General features: G+C 51.8%; 13 protein-coding genes and 1 non-coding gene across 14 annotated transcripts; 8 read left to right on the plus strand and 6 right to left on the minus strand.

Moving 5' to 3' along the window:
• Positions 1 to 29: 29 nt before the first annotated feature.
• On the plus strand, positions 30 to 1,352 carry K452DRAFT_262803 (uncharacterized protein; the record flags this gene model as incomplete). The annotated part of the gene is made up of 4 exons (XM_033538620.1): positions 30 to 60; positions 114 to 565; positions 634 to 856; positions 907 to 1,352. 4 exons carry the CDS (start codon positions 30 to 32, stop codon positions 927 to 929), a joined length of 729 nt encoding a protein of 242 aa, XP_033402443.1. The 3' UTR covers positions 930 to 1,352.
• K452DRAFT_282924 (uncharacterized protein) lies at positions 1,249 to 3,342 on the minus strand. The gene is made up of 2 exons (XM_033539672.1): positions 2,360 to 3,342; positions 1,249 to 2,305 (listed from the first exon to the last, which is right to left on the minus strand). The coding sequence occupies exons 1-2, from the start codon at positions 2,866 to 2,868 to the stop codon at positions 1,375 to 1,377; spliced, it is 1,440 nt and encodes a 479-aa protein (XP_033402444.1). The 5' UTR covers positions 2,869 to 3,342; the 3' UTR covers positions 1,249 to 1,374.
• On the plus strand, positions 2,872 to 3,839 carry K452DRAFT_282925 (uncharacterized protein). Its single transcript, XM_033539673.1, has one exon. The coding sequence runs from the start codon at positions 3,039 to 3,041 to the stop codon at positions 3,474 to 3,476; it is 438 nt and encodes a 145-aa protein (XP_033402445.1). The 5' UTR covers positions 2,872 to 3,038; the 3' UTR covers positions 3,477 to 3,839.
• Positions 3,840 to 5,277: 1,438 nt separating this feature from the next.
• Positions 5,278 to 7,254, plus strand: K452DRAFT_323839 (uncharacterized protein; the record flags this gene model as incomplete). Its single annotated transcript, XM_033544664.1, has 5 exons — positions 5,278 to 5,530; positions 5,567 to 5,788; positions 5,856 to 6,656; positions 6,677 to 7,110; positions 7,132 to 7,254. 5 exons carry the CDS (start codon positions 5,278 to 5,280, stop codon positions 7,252 to 7,254), a joined length of 1,833 nt encoding a protein of 610 aa, XP_033402446.1.
• Positions 7,255 to 8,513: 1,259 nt separating this feature from the next.
• Positions 8,514 to 9,002, minus strand: K452DRAFT_200544 (uncharacterized protein; the record flags this gene model as incomplete). The annotated part of the gene is made up of 1 exon (XM_033536030.1): positions 8,514 to 9,002. A coding segment is annotated over one exon (489 nt), but the record flags the coding sequence as incomplete, so codon positions are not given.
• A 624-nt stretch (positions 9,003 to 9,626) lies between these two features.
• K452DRAFT_t8 lies at positions 9,627 to 9,722 on the plus strand. The gene has a single exon. It is a non-coding gene; the product is annotated as a tRNA-Asp (tRNA).
• A 442-nt stretch (positions 9,723 to 10,164) lies between these two features.
• On the minus strand, positions 10,165 to 12,707 carry K452DRAFT_314969 (uncharacterized protein). Its single transcript, XM_033543818.1, has 2 exons — positions 12,154 to 12,707; positions 10,165 to 12,095 (listed from the first exon to the last, which is right to left on the minus strand). Exons 1-2 carry the CDS (start codon positions 12,558 to 12,560, stop codon positions 10,364 to 10,366), a joined length of 2,139 nt encoding a protein of 712 aa, XP_033402448.1. The 5' UTR covers positions 12,561 to 12,707; the 3' UTR covers positions 10,165 to 10,363.
• Positions 12,708 to 13,147: 440 nt separating this feature from the next.
• K452DRAFT_348442 (uncharacterized protein) lies at positions 13,148 to 15,049 on the minus strand (the record flags this gene model as incomplete). Its single annotated transcript, XM_033545544.1, has 4 exons — positions 13,148 to 13,578; positions 13,604 to 13,926; positions 13,982 to 14,749; positions 14,805 to 15,049. 4 exons carry the CDS (start codon positions 15,047 to 15,049, stop codon positions 13,289 to 13,291), a joined length of 1,626 nt encoding a protein of 541 aa, XP_033402449.1. The 3' UTR covers positions 13,148 to 13,288.
• Positions 15,050 to 15,634: 585 nt separating this feature from the next.
• Positions 15,635 to 16,922, plus strand: K452DRAFT_355198 (uncharacterized protein). Its single transcript, XM_033545946.1, has 4 exons — positions 15,635 to 15,751; positions 15,810 to 16,272; positions 16,330 to 16,416; positions 16,467 to 16,922. The coding sequence occupies exons 1-4, from the start codon at positions 15,647 to 15,649 to the stop codon at positions 16,805 to 16,807; spliced, it is 996 nt and encodes a 331-aa protein (XP_033402450.1). The 5' UTR covers positions 15,635 to 15,646; the 3' UTR covers positions 16,808 to 16,922.
• A 420-nt stretch (positions 16,923 to 17,342) lies between these two features.
• K452DRAFT_219101 (uncharacterized protein) lies at positions 17,343 to 19,123 on the plus strand (the record flags this gene model as incomplete). The annotated part of the gene is made up of 3 exons (XM_033536396.1): positions 17,343 to 17,480; positions 17,531 to 18,018; positions 18,073 to 19,123. The coding sequence occupies 3 exons, from the start codon at positions 17,343 to 17,345 to the stop codon at positions 19,121 to 19,123; spliced, it is 1,677 nt and encodes a 558-aa protein (XP_033402451.1).
• Positions 19,124 to 19,541: 418 nt separating this feature from the next.
• On the plus strand, positions 19,542 to 20,390 carry K452DRAFT_304678 (uncharacterized protein; the record flags this gene model as incomplete). The annotated part of the gene is made up of 2 exons (XM_033542835.1): positions 19,542 to 20,057; positions 20,100 to 20,390. 2 exons carry the CDS (start codon positions 19,542 to 19,544, stop codon positions 20,388 to 20,390), a joined length of 807 nt encoding a protein of 268 aa, XP_033402452.1.
• Positions 20,391 to 20,722: 332 nt separating this feature from the next.
• On the minus strand, positions 20,723 to 21,538 carry K452DRAFT_314973 (uncharacterized protein; the record flags this gene model as incomplete). The annotated part of the gene is made up of 1 exon (XM_033543819.1): positions 20,723 to 21,538. The coding sequence occupies one exon, from the start codon at positions 21,536 to 21,538 to the stop codon at positions 20,723 to 20,725; it is 816 nt and encodes a 271-aa protein (XP_033402453.1).
• Positions 21,539 to 21,641: 103 nt separating this feature from the next.
• Positions 21,642 to 22,537, minus strand: K452DRAFT_314974 (uncharacterized protein; the record flags this gene model as incomplete). The annotated part of the gene is made up of 2 exons (XM_033543820.1): positions 21,642 to 21,986; positions 22,042 to 22,537. The coding sequence occupies 2 exons, from the start codon at positions 22,535 to 22,537 to the stop codon at positions 21,757 to 21,759; spliced, it is 726 nt and encodes a 241-aa protein (XP_033402454.1). The 3' UTR covers positions 21,642 to 21,756.
• Positions 22,538 to 23,379: 842 nt separating this feature from the next.
• K452DRAFT_218961 (uncharacterized protein) lies at positions 23,380 to 24,180 on the plus strand (the record flags this gene model as incomplete). Its single annotated transcript, XM_033536391.1, has 1 exon — positions 23,380 to 24,180. The coding sequence occupies one exon, from the start codon at positions 23,380 to 23,382 to the stop codon at positions 24,178 to 24,180; it is 801 nt and encodes a 266-aa protein (XP_033402455.1).
• Positions 24,181 to 24,265: the final 85 nt, after the last annotated feature.

The following is a 24,265-nucleotide window of genomic DNA, read 5'->3' on the forward strand; positions in this document are numbered from 1 at the left end:
TCCAAAACTCTCCGCTCCCATCGACAACAATGGCTTCTCGTCTCGCAAGGAGCGCCTTTGGTATGGTCCAAACCGGTGATGCAATTGGTGCCATTGCTGACGGCTTCAAACAGGCGCTGCCCGCCTCCGCCCGACCGTCCCCGTCCGCAGCCTTCCCGCCATCGCGACTCCATTCTCTCCCTCGCGCGCGGCGTCCAATGTCCCCGAGGACCCCAAGAAGAAGGCCCAGTCGATCATCGACTCCCTGCCCGGCAGCAGCCTTGTTTCCAAGGCTGCCATTCTTTCCGCCGGTGCTGGTCTGTCCGCGGCCGCCATCAGCAATGAGCTCTACGTCGTGAACGAGGAGTCCGTTGTCATGTTCTCCCTGCTCACCGTTTTCTGGGCTGTCGGCACCTACGGTGGCCCCATGTACCGCGAGTGGGCCGAGGGCCAGAACAACAAGATCAAGGGCATCTTGAACTCTGCGCGCAAGGAGCACACCGAGGCCGTCCAGCAGCGCATTGAGAACGTCAAGGACCTTGGCGGTGTCATTGACATCACCAAGAACCTTTTCGAGGTTTCCAAGGTACGGATAAGTTGGGGAGGAGACTTATGCGATTTCCGCTGGGCCGATTTCGGCTGACGCCGCTTTAGGAAACCGCCAAGCTCGAGGCCCAGGCCTACGAGATGGAGCAGAAGACTGCTCTTGCCGCCGAGGCCAAGACCGTTCTGGACTCCTGGGTCCGCTACGAGGGCCAGGTCAAGCAGAGGCAGCAGAGGGAGCTGGCTGAGTCCGTCATTGCCAAGATCGAGAAGGAGCTCGAGAACCCCAAGACCCTCAAGCAGATCCTTGACCAGAGCGTTGCTGACGTTGAGAGTAAGTCAGCCGGAAGTATTGGTAACGTTCAAGCGCTAATTGTTTCCCAGGGATCGTCTCCCAGAAGGCGTAAATATCAATTGGAATACCGCATTCCCCCTCCCGCCTGTTACATAGATCCAGTGCTATATAGTCATACCGTACGAACGAAGTGCAGTGTGACAGTATCGCATGTCTCGGCTTTCCGAAAATCCAATTTCCACGGTTAATTGACTTATTGATTGAGCACCTAGCGACGCGCCGAAGATGGTACGTCATTGAGTGTAGCGATTGTGTCCTGCCATCTTAGCGCGTTTGCGCTTGAGTTAAGAGATTTTTCTCGTTGGGCGAAGATTCCTCGAGTCAGGGTGCGTGCATTTGCGAACTCCATGCAAAAAGGTAGTATCGTTCATTTGGCCAATTATGATCAGTTCACTTTGCTTCTAATCTCTACATAGCATACATGGCGATACAAGCACCCGAGATCGCCGGGTGTCTCCTAATCTAACACATTCTTATGTTATCAAGTCATCTCGTATTTATTCCGTGTCTGCTTGAGGCAGCCCGGCACGCGCCTTCCAAGCCCTCCTTCTCTCCTCCGGAGTTCCGCCATTACGATACTGCCACAGCCGACTAAAGTCTTTAACCTTGGGCTTGCGCGGAAGCTTCTCCGCGACTTCCTTGGGCAGTTTCTTTTTGAACTCGAGCAGGCCGTCGACGGGATTGACGGTAGTGTCGGAATCGCGAACGACGGCCGTGTCTTCCTCGTCGGAGCTGCCGTCGAGGATATCGCACAAGCTGGCGACGAAGCCCTCGCGGTTGGGGACCTGGTCGTGCTCGGAGTGCGAGACGTCCGTCTCCATGAATTCGTTGGTCTCGAGGGCGCGGTCGTCGGGGCCCAGCGGGAACATGTAGTTCAGATAGTGCTGGTTGAGCAGGTGGCCCATGCCCTCGCGCTGGAGCAGGCGGCCCATGAAGCGGTTGGCGATGTGGGCGAAGTTGAGGATGCCCCAGTTGGCGACGAAGTCGCTGTCGTTGGCGTAGTGCTCGATGTAGCGGATGACCTTGTGCTTGGAGTGGGAGCGTTGGGCGGCCTCGTCATCCTTTAGGCGCCCGGAGCTGCGGTGCGGGTTGTTGAAGTGGTTGGCTGCGCACCCAAACGTGTACACCTCGAGTTTACGCATGATGTCGCCAGGCATCTCGGCCAGCAGCCAGTCGACAATCAGTCCGCCCTGGATGCCACCCTGGCTGTGGAGGATCAGCATGACTTTCTTGCGCTTCTCGTCCATCAACGCTTCTTTGACGAGCTTGTACGCATCGCGTACGTCTTGCGTCGAGTAGCCAAAGTTGCGCTCTACCATGCACTGGATGAGATCGAAGATCATGCCGTTGGTCGGGTTGTGGATGCCCGTGACCGGCCGTCCAAAGATCTTGGCTAGACGGTCGACGTTGGCTTGGAGCCAGTATCGCCTGGTGGAAGTGTGAGCATCGATTTGTCGGGTGGCTCTAAGCGTGATCTCTTACCCAACAGAGACGCCATTGATGAAGATCCAGTACTCATCGGGGTGCTCTTTGTCGGAAGCAATCTTAGGCTGAGATTGCACCGTTGGGTCGAAGCCGTTGACAATCCACCAGATGGGAATGTTTAGACAGATTGCAGTAACGCAGTAGACAATGAACCACCCCAGGGGTACCGCGAGGCAGAAAGGCAAGGAGAGGACGAAAGCGACCTGGTAGATGACCAGGAAGATCTGCCAACCAATCTGGACAACGTTGTTCCACTCGGGGTAGGTTTCGTCCCCAGGGTTTTTGGAGAAGGGAAAGAAAATGACAGGTAGATAACCGATGACGGCGAAGAAAAGACGAATGTCGCCCCAGACCAGCTGCCAAGGGTTACCGGTCCAGGGCAGAGGCGCAGAGACGTCGTTGGAGCCAATCTGCGAGGGCAAGAACTTGACGTTCGGCCTCTTGTCCCCGCCATTAACAGCAGCAGCAACGGGGGCGGCCTGCGTCTGGCTCGGCTTGTCGGCCATGATTGCGGGATCGAGGGGTTAGAGCAACAGCAATAGGAGACGCTCCAGACGTCATGAGAGCCGCCGTGCCAGCCGCGCGAAACGTGTCCGTATAAATAAGTAGAGTCCAGATGGATCTGCGGCCTGGAGGCTGCAGCAGCACCAACCTCTGACGCAAACTCTCGGGCCTCATGCTGGGTCTCTCCCTCTCCATCGTCGCCCAGCCTCTTGCTCGCACTGCTCACAGTGCTCGCGTCCAGACGCCGCCAACACCTGAGCTTGTCAGCTGGCAGCCGACCCTTGAAACGGGCGTGCCGACCCATGCGCGCCGCGCCCGTGACCGTGAGAGCTGCAAGTGCGCCTTCGCCTCTCGGTGCTTCTGCGAGCGCCTCATGATCGTGCCCGCCCGCCACGCGAATCGTACCACGTTCCGGATAGATCACCTGGAGGCGCGCTTCCCCCCGAACCACCAGCTCGCCTGGACCGGCCCGCGCCTTCGTCAAAGTTCCCTGCCGCCGCCAAAATTGACTTTTTGCGGCAACAACGGTGATGTGGACTTGCGTAAGGCTGAGCGACCGACCGGACTCCGCTTGGGGCGTCCCGCTGTTAGCGGGGTTTCAGGCGCTTGAAATACGAACCTGTCCACTTGGCATTCGTGGAACCGACGACAAGCTTCTGCAGTCTGCACAATCTCACATCAGATTTGGTTTCAGGCGGCAGCTAGTGCAACGGTGCAGTCATGAGAGGAAGTTAGGGAGTCTTGTATCGGTGATGTTTCTTATCTTTTAGGGTACTAGCCCGGCTGATCTTTGGTGTGTGAACAACACCTGAACTCCTCTCCTCTGTTTCGCGGTACAAGTCGATGTATGAAGCTATCCAAGCATCATCCCGTCAAAGCAGTCGTTTTCCTACTTTTACTGTCAAATTTTGTGAGTTGCTAATCAATTGTCTACCGAGGAAACCCCTACCACATCAAACGTTTTCGAGGACACGCTATAGACATTTACAAACTGACACCGGAAAGCCAGCATCTTGGACATTGAAGTCCTCTTTCCTGTCTTTCTTTGCATTTGTCGAGACACTGGTGCTTCTGCCCACAGGTCCGCTGTTTAAATTCGATGAGAACATGGTTTTGTATTTTTGAACCGACTCTCATGGTTGAAAACGATGTCCCAACGATCTACCAGCTCAAAACTGGAGCAGCAATGCGACAATTCACATTCTGGATACCAAGTGCTCGGGCATGTCTGATGTCCAACTGTTTCGAGTAGGATTCTCGTGTCCTTCACTAATTGGTGAAAAGCTTGTATAGTTTCAGAAGTAGGTGGATTTACCTCAACTAAATTTTTGGGCTCTCTAATTATGTTCAATGTTCTCTCGTTCAGATTTAGAACCTGGCCGATGGACAACGCAATGTCTGCTATACCGAGCGACACTTCGGCCTACTGTAGATATGAGTATATCTATAACACTGCGCATATGCACGATACAAACGGACATGACTAAAGCGACCGCGCCTCGGGGCCACTACACACGCACCAATCAGCCGGGGAAAGGTGTTTTGACCTGCCCCACTCATATGCTCCAAGTGTAGTTGTTGGGTTGAATGTCTTTGTGAAGTCGGTTGGCGTTTATGGAGACAGTGCTTGTCGCTGTGACTTTATGGCAGCACTCAATCACTTCAAAAGCATGGAAGACTGATTGACATCCTGGCCTGGAAACATTGACAATGCGCTTCTTCGCGGAAAGGGCAACCGATATTGAACCGCCTTACATCTTTGATGTAATAAAAAACATGAAGGCTGGATACTAAACTGACTGGGGTTGCTTCGATGTACAACGGTCGAAAGAGCAGTCGTTGTAATCATGCCTACATTTCCCGTAAATGGACAAAATCCCCCATTGATTGCTTCTTGCATAGGCCTAGAACTCGTGTTCGTCGCTAAATATGCCACTCACGAGAGTATGTAGGTCGTAACAATAGGTATCTTCCCCTCCGACAGTAGTTGTGCAGCCCATCTGCTTCGAGAGCGGGTGCTTGGAGGACCCGCATCGGCGCGATAGAAAGAGGAAGGAACGACTACGAGTTCAGTCGCCAACCGTTGCCAGAGTGCCTTCCCCATTTGCCGTCCACCAAGTCTTGGCGCAGCCTTTTGTTGTGATTTTCGTCTGCCCAATCGAACGCTCCTTCAACACCACACCTTCACTTCAGTTCAGCATCGTTGCGCCTTTCTTAAAACCGCGAGACTTCAACAAAGTGTTAAAACGATGCCTGGCCGGCGCAACAAGTGGCCAGCCAGGGAAGAGTCCGATCTGGTCCACACGACGAGTAAGTTTCTGTCCTTCGGCTCTCACTCGCACAAAGCCTGACTTGTCAATGTAGAAGAGAATCAGCTGCGCGCCAAATCCTTTCGTGCTTATGCTGCTGAGATGTCTTCCTCCTTTGCTGGCGTCACCGATCTCAACCATGTGAAGTGGATCCCGAAGCCAAAGGCAGGCGAACCGGCACTGACAGCGACTGTGGTCGCAAAGGTCACGCAGACCACGGCTCACCCTGCGCCCGCTCTCAGCGACACGCTGGCTCCGTCTACTGCTAAGGTGACTCCAGCTCGGAATCTGGCTCCCCAAGTGGACCGTAACGCTTTTGACACGTTTCAACTGCCGAAGCTGTCACTGAAGGATCGTGAATATGTCGACACAAACAAGCTCTTGCTCTCAGAGACGGCACCCAAGTCGTTCAATGCAGCCATCCTGTCTGCTGCTATCCAATGCGGATGTTCGATTGATGCAATTAGCGCGTACTTGGAGAGTTACGATCATGTAACCATTCGCACTGAAATCAACGCCCCTGTCGAGGGTCTATGTACGGCTTTGTTCTATGCCATTGAGCGCAATGACACTCAGTGTGTTACATTGTTGCTTCAACATGGTGCCAACCCAAGTATGTCTATTCTCTACTTGTTCCTGAAAACTGGCACTGACAATACTAGATGCGGAACTTTTCCCAGCTATCCCTTCCTTCCAAATGCCTGCTTTGGGGTTTGCCATCATCAACGGAAAGCAATCTCTGAGCAACCCGCTAGATGTCATAAAGACGTTACTTGCGTATGGTGCGGATGCAAAGGCTATTCCTTTTGTCAAACCCTCCACAGCCGGTTGGAAGGCGGCTTGCATCTCAGCAATGAACATCTCCCAGGAGTTCTTTATTCATCGCGCCAAGGTTATTCCGAAAACCAATATGCGTACGAAGCAGCTTGCTAGGGCACATGGAATGACAGAGCTTCTCAACCTTCCATACTTCCTCATCGGCCAGAGCCACGCAACCACACTCATCAAGGATAACGTGGTCTCATACGTAACACTGGAAGGCCGTGAGCCTCTTGTGATGGCTTTCTCGGGACCTTCAGGCCATGGCAAGACGGAGCTGGCACAACAGATGGGAAAGCTTTTATCTGTGGATACGACTGTAGTCGACTGTGCCCAGATGAAGCATGATACTGACCTTTTCGGCGCTCGCAATGGTTACCAGAGGTCAGACGAAGGTTCTCAGCTGAACAACTTCCTCGCCGAGAATGATGGAAAGTGTTCTGTAGTCTTCCTCGATGAATTCGACAAGACCTCAAAGGAGATTCTCCACTCCCTACTGCTTGTGTGCGGCTCAGGTGCATACTATGACCGACGCAACAATACCAGAGTTGACTGCTCCAAGACCTTGTGGATTCTAGCCACCAATCTGGGCGACAAAGAGATCGAAAGGTTCTACAACGAGCATATGAAGAAGAAGCCTGAAGAAGAGAGAGAGACAATATGTCTATAGCGCCGCTACAAGACGAGATCCGTGGGTTGTTCACCAAAAAATTCGGTGCTCCTTTTACAGGACGTATCAACGTCGTGGTACCTTTCCTTCCATTCAACGAGACTGAGTGCGCTATCGTCACCCATAAGTTTCTCCTGGACTTTGTCGATGAAGTCCGTCAAGACATTGAAATCCGCCCGGATGTCAAGCGCTATGTCGGCCATTGCCACTTCGACATTGGTGATGGCACAGACCTCGTTCGTCATATCGCAAAAACATCATATACGCCTGAGCTTGGTGCCCGTTCTCTTCGCCAGGCTGTCAACAACGTCAAGCTTAAATTTATATTGGCTTACCTCAATGATGATGGTGGGAAGCTCATCACTGATGAGACCAACGAAAGTCCGCTTCAGCGCTTCGTTCCTCGTCTGATTACGCACTCAGGTGGCTCGAAGGAGATTGTCGTGGTCCGCAGTGGTCACACACAGCTTGCAGAGCCACTCAAATGCAAGCCTGTTTTGGACAGTGATAGTTCTCAGGGTAGCACTACTGTTTCCATGACTGACTCCGACGACAGTGACGACGATGTCATAATGCCTCTAAGGTTTTGAAGGGGTCCGAGAGCGACAGACATATACTTTTCTTCAATGGGTCAATGAATCATGGCGGCATCCATTGTTGCTATTTGAGAACAGCTGACAGGTTTAACTTCGCGGAGTCCACACAACTATTCCTTGGAGAATTCTCCAAGAACAAACGTGTCGGTCTTGTCGGATTGTATTTCATTCGGCTACACTGCATTTGCCTGGCGATTGTAGATAGTCGTGGAAATACAAACAAGCTCCATGATCATGAATTGTTTCAAGTGCGTTGTCATTTCAAGGCTCCGGATGATTTGCCCACCTTTCTCGACTTGCTTGCCCATCCCCGTGACTTACACCTATTTAGGTGTATGGCTTCCTTTTTAATCTATTACTTTCGTGCTCTCGTACTATGGAAAGACACTCTCGCATTCTTATATATTTCTATCTTCGTGCCATTTTAGATGCTTTCGGACCCTCGTTTATTTTTTAGTTTTATAAATTCATAGAACACTCTCGCAGTTTGTATATCTAGATATCTATATCTTTATAAGAGATTTTATACCCTAGCATATTTTCATTTTTATGGACATCTCGAGACTTCCGAGCGCAGCGTTGTAGCTTATTATAGCTACTGAAGGAGCACTGGGTAAGATAGCAGGCCTTACTTGACATGCATTTGAGGGGTAGGCAAAATATCTGATACCTAGGGTCTCATACAACAATCAAAAACTCTAGCTCAACCCGCCCACTCCCGAGCAAGAGTGTATTTTTTCAGCTGTTGCAGGTATGAACTCAATTGGGCCTTGAGAGAGCGGCAACGGACTCGACACTGACGTAAAATTGGCTTTATACAGCCGGATGCAAGGCAGTGTATAGCAGCCCCGGCATTCAATCAGCGATGTTGTCTTACGTATGGTACAGTGAAAAGGTACATGCTCAAAAAAGTCTCTTTCTCATGCGGACATATGTTTCTCGCCATAGTACGATAACGTTCGGGGACCTGGCGATGGCAACCCAGTTTCAACCGGTCCTCACGCGGAACTTCTTTCTGATTTTTATTTTCCCCCAAATATTGACCTTAGCTGTTGGTGCAGTCTTAGCGTAGCACCAACTTCTGCCTCGTTCCTATGTGTTTCTTCCTTGTTGGCCTTTTATGCCGTCGCCTCCACCTTCACTGCCGTCTCTTTTGCCGCCGTCTTCTTCGCCGTCGCCTTCTTCCCCGTCACCGTCTTTGCCGCCGTCTTTGCCGGAGCGGCCTTCTTCAACACCCTCTTCTTCATCGCCTTTTCCTCCATCTCAACCTCTTCCGGGCTCTTGACCACGAGCTCAGAAATCTTCAGCACCGTGTACTTGTGCTTGCTCTTGGCATGCCTGACATGTCTCCTTCTCCTCTTAGTCTTCTCCATGATGCGCATCGGCTCGCTTTCGACACCCGTGACCACTGCTCTACACACGAAGAGCCTGTCATTCAAGTAACGCAAAATGCCACCAGGTTGCTCCCTGGTGCCCTTGGAGCTCGCAGCCGCCTGCAGCGTAAAGTCACGGCTTCCGAGCACGGTGGCGCGGTTCAGGCGCAGCACGTCGCCGGGGACGACGTCCTTCATGAGGAACGGCAGGCGCAGCGTATCGCCGAGCGTGAGGATGTACGGGCGAGCATGGATGTGCGCGCGGATGTAGTGGGGAGCCTGCGCCTTGAGGAGGGGGAGCAGCTCGCGCACAGAGTCGGACATCGGCGTCGTGCCAGCGGAGGGCGCGTCCGCAGTCGGCGGAGGCAGGGCCGCCGCGTCGGCGGGAGCGGAGCCAGTCCCAGCGAGTTCGGCGGGCGAGGGCTTCCTGGCGTCTTTGGCGGCGGCGGTCGCCTTGCCGGCTCTGACGAGCGGCTCTGGCACGTTGCCGGCTTCGAGCGTGTGCGAGACGGTGGAGAGCGACGAGGCGCGGAAGGCGGGCGTCGTCGTAGTCGCGCGGGTGAAGAGCTGGGGCGCGCCCTTGATGGACCGCCGTATCGCCCGGGACAACATGGTGGTTCAATTGGCCCTCGACGCGGGGGGTGCGTGCAATGGCCGGTTGGGGACTGTGGTCTTTGGGCGCCGCCGGAAGTCTGATGGATCGATCTGCGGCGAGTTGAGAAACCTCCGCTACGTCGGATCATCGTTGGGCCGGCTGGAGTTGGCGACAGGCGCTACGGTTTCGACGACGAAGGGTCATGTCCATAGAAAGTGACGTGTGTACAATGGGCAACAGTTTTTATGGGATGTGATATGTCATGGAGTGCACGTTTTTGGTGATATGTCCACCCTGTGCGTGTTGTTCATTCGGGAAGTCAATGAGCAAAATAACTATATTTATATAACTCAAATGTTTGAAACCACCTTTCATCCATCAGATGCAAAGCATCTATATCTTCGATGGTCTAGTGGTGATGATTTCCGCTTGTCAATGATGATAATCCTCATTAGCAAGCGCGGGAGACCGGGGTTCGATTCCCCGTCGGAGAGTTTTTTTCTTTTGCTTTTTTCTTTTTTCCTTTTGCTTATTTTTTTTTCAGTTTTATTTTACATTTGTCCCTCAGCGTCTGTCACCGTCAAGCGGGATAGGGAAGAAAACGAGCTGTCCCCATAGAGTACACCTTGTCTAGCTAAATGCCTGAGCACTGGATATAAGCAAGAAGGTCTTTAGGCGTACATCTGCCTAAAAATATCTTTACTGAGATTCGTTTTTACTCCGTTGTAGTTTTCCGTCAACACTCAATTGCCACAAGATATGAGCTGGCAATACCGAGCACGTGGTTGACAGCATAAAACCAGTCCGTTGTGGACCCTGCAACTTCATCGGAACCTCCAAGCTTCTCCCAGGAATGCTAGATCAGACTCGGTACTACCTATGCAAGCATCTGTTGAAGACCGATTTCCACTCCGACTGAGTCGATGAAAATGACGTTGGCGGTCTGCCATGCCCGGTTTTATAAGAGATACTGACATGTCTTTCCAGTCCGCTAATCATCCCATCCCGCCTCCTAGATCTAAGATAGGTCACGATACCATAGATCAGGACGACATTAATTAAAGGAACGCTGTAGATGCCCGAAACCCCCTCACGTGCAGCCAACGCATCTAAATCACAACCTACAACTCCCGGATTACCGCGCGACCATCAACCACTCGACTTCATCCCGCCGCAGCTCCTCCCTCGCCACCTCGTTCATCGCCGCATGCACCGCCTTCTTCTCCCACATCTTCAACCGCTCATTTCGCCACACGGCGCAGAAATCTTGATGCGACGGCGCCGCCCCACGTCCCACCAGCAACCTCACCACGTCCAACGCGTCCCCCGCACGCGAGCACGCTGCCAGCAACGGCGTCGCCTCACCATCCTTTCCACTGCCATTCGGCGCCGCTCCTGCCTCCAGCAACTGCAGCGCTGGTCCCACCGCTCCGCACGCTGCCACAAGCGCGCGTGATGCCTCTACGTCCGCCCCGTGCCGCAGTAGCGCGCGCACCACGTCCGGCGCCGCGGTCGGCGCACTCTGCAAGAGCCGCAATGCCAACTGGAGCGAGCGCTCGCGGCGCGCGGTCAAGGCCTCAACATCTGCACCGGCGGCCAGCAACACGTCCACGGTATTCGCCGATCCACTGCTCACGGCTAAATGCAGCGCACGGCGCTGGTCTGCGGTCGGGGCCTCGAGGTTGAGTGTGCCTGCGTTGCTGCTCGCGCCTGCCTCGTCGGTACCTGCTGCGGGACCGAGCAACGCCGTCACGGCCTCGGCGTGCCCGCGGTGCGCGGCGTGGTGCAGTGGCCGCCACATGTCTCTGCCGGCGGAAGGTTCGGCATTGGCGCCCGCGGAGAGGAGCAGGCTGATAAGGGCGGGATGGCCGTACTCGGCGGCGCAGTGCAGTGGGCGGAGGCCTGTTGTATCAGCAGCGTCGACGTAGGCGCGCGCAGAGACGAGGACGGCCGTTACGTCAACATTGTTGTGCTGCGACGCGATGTGGAGGGGTGTGAGCCGCCGTTTCGTGGTGGTGGCGTGGGCGGCAAGTGGACTTGCAGCCACGAGGCTGCGGGCTGCGGCAGCATTTGGATGCTCTCCTCCTTCCTCTTCTCCTTGCTCTCCAACTCTTCTTCCGCCTGCTGCAGCAGCAAGATAGTGCAACGGCGTAGCACCTGCGTCGTCGCGGCTCAATGGGTCAGCGCGCAACGACACCAGCACGGCAACGGCAGCACCTTTGGATACGTGCAGTGGCATCTTCCCTCCCCTTACGCGCGCGTGTACATCAGCGCCGCTGTCGACGAGTGTCTTGACCACGTCAGCGTGCTCATTGGCTGCTGCATAGTGCAGAGCCGTGGGTTCCAGTTTGTTACTGCTCAGCAGTCCCTTGATGCTGTGCTTGTCCTTGGCCTCCAGCTCACAGCGAGTATTGACATTAACGTCCTTCACTAACTTCTGTACTGCCTCCAGGTCGCCTAGGGACGCTGCCATGCATAGCTCCCTGACTGCTACCGATGATGCTGAAGTCGCCCAACTCTTCCGCTGGGACGAGCTGCCCATTGAACCTTGCAATGTTGTCGACATGACATAGCTGGGGCTTCTTTCTGCGGGGCTCTCGCCTGTCCCTCTCGCCTTCTTCGGGCTTGGCATCGACATGATGCGCCGAAAAGCAGCGCGGTATGGTTCTGAGTCGATGAGCTCGTCATCAAATGAAAACGAAGAAACACTATTAGTGTCATTGGAGCTGATGCTGCTGCGAGACCCTCTGGTGCCGATACTCGGACGGCTGCCGCTGCTACACATTGATGCCTGGTCCTGAGCTTCTTGGAGAGCATAGCGGGTGTCCGAGTTTTCGAGGACAGCTTGCCGCTGAATATTGGAGTTTCTATGAGTATCAACAGCAAGCTCGAAGGTATTGTAGATGGAGCCGCTAGGGAACTTACAGCAACATGACATTTAGGAAAAGGGCCAATGCCGTGACCTGGCTGTCGAGTGCGCTTTGGTATTGCAGGAACTGCGATTCATCCCAGAGGTAGCGAAATCTGCCGCCGAACCTGCCGCCTTTGACGTTGGCGACGTAGTTCTCTATCTCACGTACGACGATTGTACATGACGATACAGCACGCGTCAGGTCGTCGACCATGTTGCTTGTCATGTCGTGTTGGTTGCCGCGCAGCCACCTTTCCAACTGCGTCATCGTCGCAGTGATGGTGTTGAGCCGCGCGATTATCAGGTTGACTTTTTGCTCCAAGTTCTGGAATTTGGTTGCCAGTTCGTTGGTCCCGCTAGTAGTCCGCGTTACTATGGTCAAGCATGCTCCTACCATTGAGAGGACCGTCACGGGATCCATGATGGCGAGATCGACGTATCTGTCAATCCAAGCTTTGGTCTTTTTCTGTTTTTCTTCACTTTTTTCCTAGTCTCCGACCTATGGCAGCTTCAGAGCCATCTGCAACATTCAAGGAGCAGCAAGTTCCAATGAGCTCCGATTACCACGACGGCTGGGAGCTGCCAGTATAGACGTCGGCTCAATGTGGCTGAAATACTGTGAATATAGGTTGTCAAAGAGGTTGCGGCAGCGACGGGAGCGACGGGAGCGACGGGAGCGACGGGAGCCCAGCGAAACGACGAACTACAAGCTATCGACAGCGGCACATATAATGTGCTTCTATTTCTAAGCGTCAAAACTCATTCCCTGGGCATGTGGATTTAATTTCTTTCTAAGAACGTCTGATTGGATATTTTTTGGCGTTGGGGCCAAATTTATACCAGAGCGAACAACAAGAGCTGATTTGATGGATATCGGGCGACCTGCTTTTCAGCTTTATTGGTGTGGATTGTGGCAAAGGGTTGCTCACTGACCGGCTAGGGAAATGATAGGCCGGAAAGGTGCAGCCTCTTCTCCATTTAGATATCGGAAGATGAGTTGGAGCGCGGATCATCATTGAGTAGTCACGGGGGCCAAAACTAACCTGCAGGCGGTTTCTATGTACGTCGCACCAATAGGGCAATTTCAAGAGATGTCGCATGGCACCTTCTTGTTTCGGTCTTCTCGCAACCTCTTCTACTTCCTCATAACTACCTCCGCCGAATCCGGAATGGCAACGGTCCATGCGGACACTGCGTCCCCAGACCAAATTCACGATATTTCATCCTCCGTGCTTCAACATCGGCAGTCACCTCGACGTCGAAGCGCATCACCATCATCGCCAGCGTTGCTATAATAGCACGTTTCGCAAAATGCCTGCCAGGGCACATATGTACGCCGCCCCCAAATGGATACCATGACCCTGCCATATTTTCGACAGAGAATTTCGGTGTCTCCCCATGGTCGACGTCAGGGTCGTTGCGATAGACGAGAAATCGATCTGGCCCAGAAGGTGTCGATTGGACGCCGAGTGTCCCATACCTCCTCGTCCATATGGCCTGTCGATGTACACGCTAGCGCCGTACTCTTTTTTGGGATCTTCCAGTCACCCAGCACAAGATCGTCTCGCTCCGAGTAGCGTACTATGTAGAGGTGCACGCGTAGCCGCAGCGTTTCTGCATAGACGGCTTGTAAGACCGGCTGCTGCAACAGTTTGGCCACGTCTAGGTCGCTTAGCTTCGGACCTACACACTGTTCGACCTCGCGGGGGACGCGCGCCAATAGCTCAACATCATCGAACACATCCATCACGGCCCAAAGGCTCGCCAGGACGAGATTAGTGTTAAACCTGCGTCCAAGTGTCAGAAGATTCTCTGTACATTGCACATCAGGTATGTACTCACCCCCATATAGCCCCAAGATCCATGCTTGCGAGCGCATCCTCGTCGTAATTATCGACCCTTCCCAACGTCTGTCGCCTCTCGCGAAAGAACCTGCAGCCCCAGAACGGGTCCTCCTCGCCTTCGTATTTCATCTTAGAGTGCTCTGTCTGCTCTGCAGCGTAGCAGTGCCACTTCTTGATGCATTTCAGGAGCTTGTCGCGAACTGCGTACCCCTTCGGCATAAAAATACGTGGAACTCCCTTTGTGAACCAGACGATCCAATCGTTGTACTCCCAAAAGAGCTGTGGGAATTCGGGGTTCAAATTTAGCATTGCTGGGGAGCACATTGCATCAAGATTGGCCCGTAGGAACTCCTTTGTTAGGAAGTCGACCATGTCCGGTTTTTCGACCCATTCGGCTCCGATTGGAAGATTGTTTAGTCGCTGAGAAAATTTCTTTTGGAAACGGTCAAAGAATGGAGCTAGGCCAACACCCTCGAGAAACTGATGTAGGGCTTTATGCGTCTGAAAGTCAATCCGGTTGTGGGGTGCAACGTTGCTCTCTGGATGTGGCTGAACACCCATTCCAGAATTATCCTCGAGATATCGCATCGCTGCCTCAGCATGCAAGCCAAACATATAACGAAGCACGAAGTAGATGTTGGTGGTCGGTGTTGTGAGTGGTGTTTGCCGCCACAATGACTTAATGTTCTCCGATCCACGGACAAGGATCATTTCTTTGGTTACGAGCTTGATGCAGATGGGGGTTGGGTTTCCGTTGCAATTGGTGCTGTAAGCCATGAGCTATAACCCAGTCTGTATACTGAAAGAACCGAGTCACTTACTATGCCTTAGTGACGAACTCAAAGGGGTCTGAGATGTACGAGAATATGTTTCCAACAAGAGGTATCAAGTACGGAATAGTGGAAGGCTTTTTGTCAGCTGCTTGACTGCGAACGGCTGCAACGAAAAGCAGCCACCTTATGAAGTAACTGATCAGGAAAAGCATAAGAAACAAGACCGAGGCGACGACCAGGGTGTTTCTTGTATCTTTTTCCTGAAAAAACGAGTTCAAGATAGGGGAGTCCATTTTTGGTGCAACAGAAATGATGCCAACTAAAGATGATTATCTCCAACACGGGATCGTTTAAGTATTTGAAATTATTGGTGTTATCTCTACTTTAACTTAAGGCCCTTAATCACCTGTCGGCGATTTCAGTTATCTCACCACTTTTTGCAATTTCTTCTAAGGTGGCAACTCAAGCTGACTGCTTACGCCCAGGGGCCTTTTAGCTGAACCTTAATCTATATATACACCGTATGTATTATGCACTGCTCAGCTTTCATGTTGCTATGTCCACACTAGCAGGGAATGACTGGTGGCCTTAGTGCGGGGTATCTGCAAGAAAGAAAACGCGTCAGGCAATAGGTTTGCTAATCACGCCTCACAGCTGTTCTATTCTGGACCCCACTTTCTTTGTCCTGCAACTCACTCAATCTGGAACCTTTGTTGTTCTCACATGCGTAGTGCCTAGCCTGACTTTCTAAATTCAACATAAACACATGAGAGACATCTATATATAACTGACTGATCAAAGTCCCGGGAGAGAAGTAACCATTTTTAAATGATTCCTCCCTGCCATCTGATGGACTTGTCTACAACATTACCAAGTAAGCGCAACTAGAAATGGACTCTTCCATGTTGCCTCCTTCCCCACCAGGGGCTCTCACAGGTGCAGCGAGACAGAACGCCATAAACCATGCAGGACTGATAAACAAGACTGCATTCGAAGTATGTGCATCAGCTACCTCCTTAGAATAAAAGCTGCTGATATTTGGAGTCGCTCTAGGTGAATGTGGGCTTGTTTACCGGGCTTGCTGTCCTGACAATAGCCGTACGCTTTGTTGTCCGACTGCGCCAACTTCGTCGATTGTTTCTCGATGACTACTTGCTGTTGTGCAGCTCAGCATGCCTCCTCGTAGCGCTTGGTTTGATATACCCTAACACTAGCGCTTTGTTCTTGGGTGAGGCTACCTTAGCGATGCCAGACAAAATAACAGTTGAATCCATGGATGAGGCCAAGGATCTGATCAGTTTGAACAATTACTCTCTGATCTACCTCAGCATAATCTGGATTTCCACGTACTCCGTTAAATTTTCGTTCCTGGCTGTCTTCAAGCCCCTCGTATGGAACAAGCTCTCACGATCCATGATGTGGTATTTTTGGTTCGTTGTCGCATTTACGGCCTGTTCATGGGCTTATTCTGAATGCGCAAGCTTCATTCCGTGCCCCCATTTTGGGGCAGCCGTAAGTATGGGCTTCCCCGATGACCTTCGTATCTGTAGATTATACTGACATCTGAGGATAGTTAAATGCTACAATCGTGATTCCCACAATGTGACCATAACCACGATGGTGACTGCTACAGTCGTCGACGTTATTACGGATATTATGGGTATGGTTTTTTGCAAACTTGTTTGTCCACAACTGATATCTCTTTTGCAGTTGTATCATTTCCAATCATAATCCTCCATAAGGCAAATATGGGCCTCGCACAGAAAGTTGGCCTTGGGATCTTCCTAGCACTCTCTTTGGTAATGGTTCTCGTTGCCATTGTCGAAATGATCGGCAGCATAGTTTCCGGGATAAACAACCTGGATCTTGCCTGGATCATGTTCTGGCAACACATGCACGCTTGCACTGGCATTATTATGGGTTCAGTGTCTGCATTGCGCACCATCTATAGCAGAAGGGAGGGAACTGCAGCCCAGAAATTGGAAAGCCCTCCTGCCAGCGATGATGGTTCCTTAGCAACACCGTCCACTCCAAGGAGGTCATTGATCTGAGGCATTGGAAGCTGGGAACCCTATTCTCGGCGGAAGCTTTCATTATATATCAATACATTCATGTCCTCTAAAAATTTTTTATGTCTTAACATCTTTTTGTCTTTATACAGCTACCTAGCAACTATTGACCATACCGTTGTAGCTTATTATAGCTACGAAACGAGTACCCGATTGGTATATGGAACATTAGCTGACATGTAGTTTAGTTGAGGAGTGAGCAAAATGCTCTGGGCCTTCCAGAGCACATGTTGGTGTGACAAGAGTTGCAATCATGCAGTGATGTACGGCACATCACAATCACATTTCCTCAATCACACGAGTTGTGGGGACTGTGGGCGGCTAATAAATGAAGCCGGAAGGTTCACAGCATAAATAATTGGGGCCGGCAGCCTACGCCGCATATTACACGAGTCTGCGGCGTAGCAATCCGAAGCGGCGTATAATCAGAAAACGCCCCTGGGATCATTCTTAAGCGTTCTCGCCCTCACTTCAGACTTCACAACAACAGTACCATCCTCTCTTTGAACGCTTCAGTATGGAAACCTTTGGCGCTACATTGTATAGTCGCTGCATCACCTCATTGGTGGTAGCAGTTTTCAGTGGTGTTGTCTATGTGCTTGTTAAAGCATATAAAGCCCGTAGCGTCGTCAATCACTTGCGCAAGCAGGGTTTGGTATGATACTATCTGATGGACTCTGCCTTTCAATGCTAATATCTCAAAAGCCCATGACAGAATTCAACTGGATCACTGGCCACATGCTTGCAATAAAGGCCTTCATAGAAAACTTACCACCCGACGCCATCACCAACTACATTATGACAACAATGGCTTTCTCGCTCAAGAAGAACGCATTCTACTTAGATTTTTGGCCACTCAGCGAACCTATTCTCGTTGTCACAAGCCCTTTGCTTGCATCGCAGCTGACGCAAGAATTCAATCCTCCCAAACCAAACAATATCGAGGCGGCTTTCGCCTATCTTTGCGGCGGACCCAACATTTTCACCATGTCAGACGTATCGTGGAAAAGATGGAGATCTATCTTTAGCCCTGGCTTTAGCTCTGCAAATATGTTGGAACAAACTGCCAAAATCGTCGACCAATGCCACATTTTCTGTAGCAAGATACGCCAGTGTGCTCGAGAGGGAGAAATGTTTTATCTGGAGGAGCACACCTTGCGTCTCACACTAGATGTAATTGGTATTATTTCCATGTGGGTATCCTTCCATCGGTGTGTATTAACTCACTATTCTAACATGCCATTCAGGGACACGCACTTCAATTACCAGCATGAAGATTCAGATATGCCTAAAAGCCTTCGGGGATTGATAGAGTGGGTTTCGTTTGGCACCGAAATGAACCCTTTCAACCGCTGGACACCCAAACGGCCATTTATGGCAGCATATTACGGGCACAAAATTGACAGATTTATCAACAATGAGCTCAAAAAACGGTATGCTGAGCGAAAGGCTTCACTGAGCACGAACCAAGGACTGAAACAGCTGCGGCATTCCACGCGTGGCAAATCTGTCGTTGCATTGGCCCTGGATGCTTATTCTGCGGAAGAGAAGAGTGACTCCCTAGATGAAACCTTCCTGTACTATGCCCGCTCTCAGATCAGACTTTTTCTATTCGCCGGACACGACACAACATCAAGCACCATGGTTTACTTGATCCACTTTCTCTACCTCAATTCAGACTGCCTTGCTCGCATACGTGCCGAGCACAACAGTGTGCTAGGACTGGATCCTGTCGATACTGGCAACCGTCTATCGGACAAACCAACACTTCTCAATCAATTGCCCTATACAACCGCCTGCATCAAGGAAACATTACGCCTTTTCCCTCCTGCGTCTTCTATGCGCATAGGCGGACCCAACACTGTCTTGGTTGACGAAGACGGCACCCGATACCCTACCGAAGGCTGTAGTGTGTGGGCACTCCATCTCGCGCTCCAGCGTAACCCGGACTTCTGGCCCTCTGCCGACAAATTTATTCCGGAGCGCTGGCTCGTTGGTCCCGAAGACCCTCTCCATCCTGTCAAAGGAGCGTGGCGTCCTTTCGAATTCGGACCGCGCAACTGCATTGGTCAGGCACTTGCTATAGCAGAGCTGAAGATCATGTTGGCCATGACAGTCCGGGAATTTGATTTCAAGAATGCCTATGACGAATGGGATCGACTGCACCCGAGCAAGCACATCAAGACTGTACTCGGAGACCGAGCATACCAAGTTGAAGGTGGCGGTGGAGGAGCTCATGCCGCCAACAAGTACCCGTGCAGAGTCTATATGGCGCAGAATGGCAAGGCGGGTGAATGAGTATATACACGCCAAATATGCAAGTCAGCCGTAGGCTTAAAATGTCACACAGCAAGGACTTTTTGTGACGCATTACGTCAGTCTTGCCAGTTTTCGCGCCTGCCCGACCCATCTGGCGCCTTCCTTTCACAGCAACGCAACGAATTTCACCCACACCACCCTTCAGACAGCATCGAGAAGAAATCGAGAGCAGTTCTCTTCCCTTCCTCCAGGAAAAATTGAAGCAGACAAAAGAGGAACGTTCCGGTGGGGAACCATGGATCGATTACATCCAGTCATAACTGCAATGCTGCCCAAGTATATAAGAGAACTACCACTGCTCATCGCCCAGTCTCTCTCAATACGTCGTGAGTATCATATTTGCGCCCCGAAAACTTGGCAATATCCTTGTTGCTACAAAGAAATATCGATAACAACCATGGATTTTCTCAGCGACGAACTCGAGCGCATGGCGACCAACATCGCCCAATACACGGGTTCTGAATCCGAAATTCCCCTCGACGATATCGGCGGCCTCCCTGTCCATAAGACAGAGCCAGTGCTTCGCCATGCTCGCCCTGAGAAGTACCCCAAAGGAAGCAGCATGAACGTCAGCTACCTCATGAGGCTTGGTGGCCCTCTCTCCACGGTGGCGCAGATCCAGGTCGCGGCAGGCCTTCAAACTACACCGGCCATCCTCGAAGGCACGAGTGACGAGGGCGAGCCGGCAAGCTTCTGCCGTCTCTCTCAGGAAGCCAAGCGAACAGTAGAAGCCTGGCTGGTGGAAACCGGTATCTCGAACCGCGACCGCCCAGCATTCATCCGCCTTTCTCAATCTGCCAAAGAGCTCTCTCCCAACTCTCCATACCCGACTCTCAGCCTCAATACCACTCTGCCTCAACACCGCCCAAACAACACCACCACTGTGTTCCACCCACTTCAAAACGAGTGGCCGGTGTGGTAATTCTTCTACGGCACGCTGGCCGACGCAGACAAGCTGGTTGGCCTTTTAGGACTTTCCGACGACGAGTATCCTATCCTTGAACGCGCCAGCGTCCAAGGTGGATTCATTCGTACTTGGGGTGGAAAGTACAAGGTTATAGTAGACGGTTCGGAGACGGTGCAGGGGTGGGCGTACTGCGTCAAGACTAAGGAGCACGAGGATATCCTTCGTACGTATGAGACGGCGAGGTATGACGTGGTGAGGTGCAGGATTGCGATTGAGGGGAAGGGCGATGTTTGGGGGTGCGTGTTTCGCTGTGCTGACGAGCGCACTTTGATCGTATAGTTGGGTTGTAGTCTTTCTGGTGACGTAGAGTAATACACAAAGCAGTGTTTTTCAGTTTGGCGCTGGACAATTAGTTTGTACTTTCAAATACATATGTTACTGAAGAGAAAAGATCACGGAAGTATTCAACAAGGAAGTAAAGACGAAAGAATATAAGAGTACCGAAAGTGTGTCATGTCCCATTATATTAATGGCTTATGATTTACCTGAGACACATGTACAGTGTTGCTACCTTCCGCGTGCTGGGCACCTACACAACCTATATGACACTTCACTGATAACGTGTATTTCGATGCCGCTTACCCGCTAACTTTTCACTCTCAATTGAATAATTAGAGATAATCTGCATCCAGGTCATTGCGATACAACGCATCTGCCCGAGCCTGCGCCTCCCAAAACTGCCACGCTCTCGCAATCGACTCATCATTCATCTCCTGGCAATCAACCTGCTCAGTCCAATCCAAGGACACTGGTTCATTACCAATTGAGCTATGGAAATTCGCCGAGCTCTGCTGGATCTTCGCACTTTCCTGCGTGTAGACTGCCCGATAAACCGCGTGTTTGATCGAGAGACCCCACGTTGTGAAGCCGTGGCCCCGCTGCATAACGACAGTGTTCTTCGGAGATGGCCCCAACGGCCCGGGTTGAGTGCCGAACAGTGCCGCCATTGCACCCCCAAGGACCTTGTTGTTGACCAGGAGATTATGTTTGTCGGTCTCATTGTAGACGCTTCGTGGGTCGAAGATGGGCACTTCGTCGCCCAGAAACCCAGCCATATGCCAGATAGGCTGGAGGTGGACCCCGCTGAGGCCTTGTGCTACAACGGCAGGCGAGTGTGAATGTATGACACTTTGGATAGCCGGATACTGGGCGTATATTCGAGAGTGGACGAAGCGCTCTGAGTAAGGAGATTGTGCGCTGGAAGTGCTGCCGGAGACAGGGATTACCTCAGAGATATCGAATTCTGCGATATCAGAGACTCCCTTCATGAGGGCTGGAGGCATGGAGCCTGTCATGAAGAAGTTTTCTGGGTTTCCGGGGTTACGAACGGATATGTGGCCGAAACCGTCGACAAGTCCATGATGTGACAGTACATGGTTTGCTGTGATAAAAATGGAGAACAGCTCAATAAGGGCTTTGTCCGTCATCTTGGATTGTAGATAGGACTTTGTAGAAGGTAGGAAAGTGTGGGAACAACTGGAAAGGAAGACAGCAACAAGTCATCGAATATTCGCATTATGACGTATTGTTGCACAGGGGTCTTGCTTGGCTTGGAATGCTGATAAATCCTTGATGTTCCATGTTCGGGATACATCAAGTTCCAAACTCAAGTACTCATTTCATACTCAGTCGTAGAAGTCGGAGCTCAAAGCTCCTCCTTTCTCCACTCTCCCTTATTGTTCTCCTTTTCGGGTTCAGAAGGCTGCCATTTATTCCATGTTCCAGTAAGTGCTCCTGAAAGAGCCGCCCCAGCCCTGGTAACGCCGTGAATAACTGAAGCGCCGTATCCGCCCATGGCTGCACTCTGAGCTGTGGCTCGAATGCTTCGAGCATAGACCGGACCCAAAGCAGCTTGGAGCTTGCTTGCGAACGAAGCTTCGGTATTGTCAGTGATTTTACATATAAAGTATCCTTTGGATAATTGCCTCACCGGCTCGAGGACCATACCTTGTCCAACCCAGCAGGTTCAGGACACCTCCACTCAGGCCGGCTGGTGTAAAGTAAACCACACCTTCAGTTACCAGGAGAGCAGTCTGGTACGGGTGCTCTCGAATGTACTGCTTGGCATCTTCGGCAAGGTATTCCCACTTAACTGCAACGACAGTGACACGGAGGTCGGAAGTTTTCTGTTGGAAGAATGTCTGAACATCGGGTGGCAGCGAGGCAATGACCTTAGTCTGAAAGAAATCATCTCCTTTGCTGAAGACTGCACTTGCAACATTTTGCGCCTCTTCGGCAATGTTGTTGTCTTGGATGAACTTGTCTGCTTTATTTATGGCGACGCGTGCAGTGTCTTGGACATCGTTGAAGAAGCCAGACAGGAATGCTGGAACTTGAGGATCGGAACGCTCATCCTTCTTCTCACGACCGAACACGGTAGTGGAGATTGCCGCCAAGTAAAGGGCAATGGTAGGCAAGGACTTCATGTTGATGCAGTTGATGGGGAAGATATATGCGGCGGAGAAGAGATGGGCGCGTCTTGCCATGTACCCCGCCATTTGTGCGACCCCGACGCGACAACGGCAGCGATGACCCTGCAGCATCAGCATGGTCATTAGCTTGACTGCTAGCTCGACAAAGATTTGTGGCTACTACCAACGCTTGTTCGCCAAAATACTTCGCAGTCATGTCCGTATTTGTAGCACACTCTGATGCAGGGTTATGGACACGTTCAAACCTACAGTAGATGTTGATTGGATAGAAGTCTCCTAGTAACAATAAAAAACGACCGAGGACTGTATAAGAAGCATATCAGCTCTATTGTATATTCTTATCTTGGCTACATGTAGTGTTTGCCGCACGCAAACAGGTCTCGCACCATCCTCCGAGTAACATATCCACTACGTACGCTAATGTTGTCAACCACACTTCGTAGAGAACCACCAGTGCCCCAAGAGCATATGTAGCCACTAAACTTACCTCAGTCGATGTTTTAAATCTTCATTCGACAAGATGCTAAGCCAAACACCACTAACGCCGTAAACTCCACCGCCGCCGCCGGGCACAACGTTTGCCCGTCCTGATGCGCGAAGGATCGCGGATGAATTATAGCGACTTTAGCTGGCGGCTGGGGCTTGTAGTCGGGGAGAGAGTTCGTCCGACAAGAATTGGGAGCAGGATATGGAGTGATGTTGCGTTTTCGATCGTGTATATAAGAACGATATCTTCATCTGCTTGAGCGACCATCAACGCAACGAAAAAGACAATTGTCACTATCACCTCAAGACACCACACCCAGCAAAGGACAGCACCAATCGACTTACTCACCATGTCTACCCCGACCACGAAATATATCTCCAAGCTGCGCGACCAGCGCGTACTCATTCTTGGAGGGACATCCGGGATCGGGTACGCCGTTGCCGAAGCCAGCATCGAACACGGCGCCTCTGTCATCCTCAGCGGCAGCAACTCCACCAAACTTACAAACGCTCTCGAGCGCCTACGCACAAGTTATCCCTCCGCCTCCGCCAGTGGGTACACATGCGACCTCTCCGACGCGGAAACATTGGAAGGCAACGTTGCGGCTCTCCTGGCCGCAGCCACCGACTCTGGCACCACCAAGCTCAACCACATCATCTTCACCGCCGGGGACGCCATCAACCTCGTGAATGTGCGCGACGCCACTGTCCCGGCTGTTCTACGCATGGCCAACGTGCGCTTCCTCGGGCCGTTGATGATTTCGAAGCTTGCACCGCCATATATGGTTCCCGGCCCCGGGAGCAGTCTTACCTTCACTGCTGGCGTCAACTACAAGCGCCCTGGCCCTCAGTGGGGGATTGCGGCGGCGTGGATCGCAGGCCTTGAGGGCTTGGTGCGCGGTATGACAGTCGATTTGAAGCCCTTGCGGATCAACATGGTGTCACCGGGGGCGATCAAAACAGAGATGTGGGATAGGATGCCGATGCCAGAGGAGCACCGGCAGAAGTTGTTTGAGATGACTGCTGCAGCGACGACGGTGGGAAGGATGGGAAGACCGGAGGATGTGGCGGAGGCGTATATCTATTTGATGAAGGATCAGTTCGCAACGGGAAGTGTCGTTGATTCTGAAGGTGGAAGACTGCTATGCTAGTTTAGTCATCGACTTATAAGCCCAGGCTTCTGTTATAGTTAATATTCTTCTGAAGAAAAGTAGTGTGTTGTTGTTGCAATGCATA

Source organism: Aplosporella prunicola (assembly GCF_010093885.1).
Source record: "Aplosporella prunicola CBS 121167 unplaced genomic scaffold K452scaffold_2, whole genome shotgun sequence".
NCBI classification, from domain to species: Eukaryota; Fungi; Ascomycota; class Dothideomycetes; order Botryosphaeriales; family Aplosporellaceae; genus Aplosporella; species Aplosporella prunicola.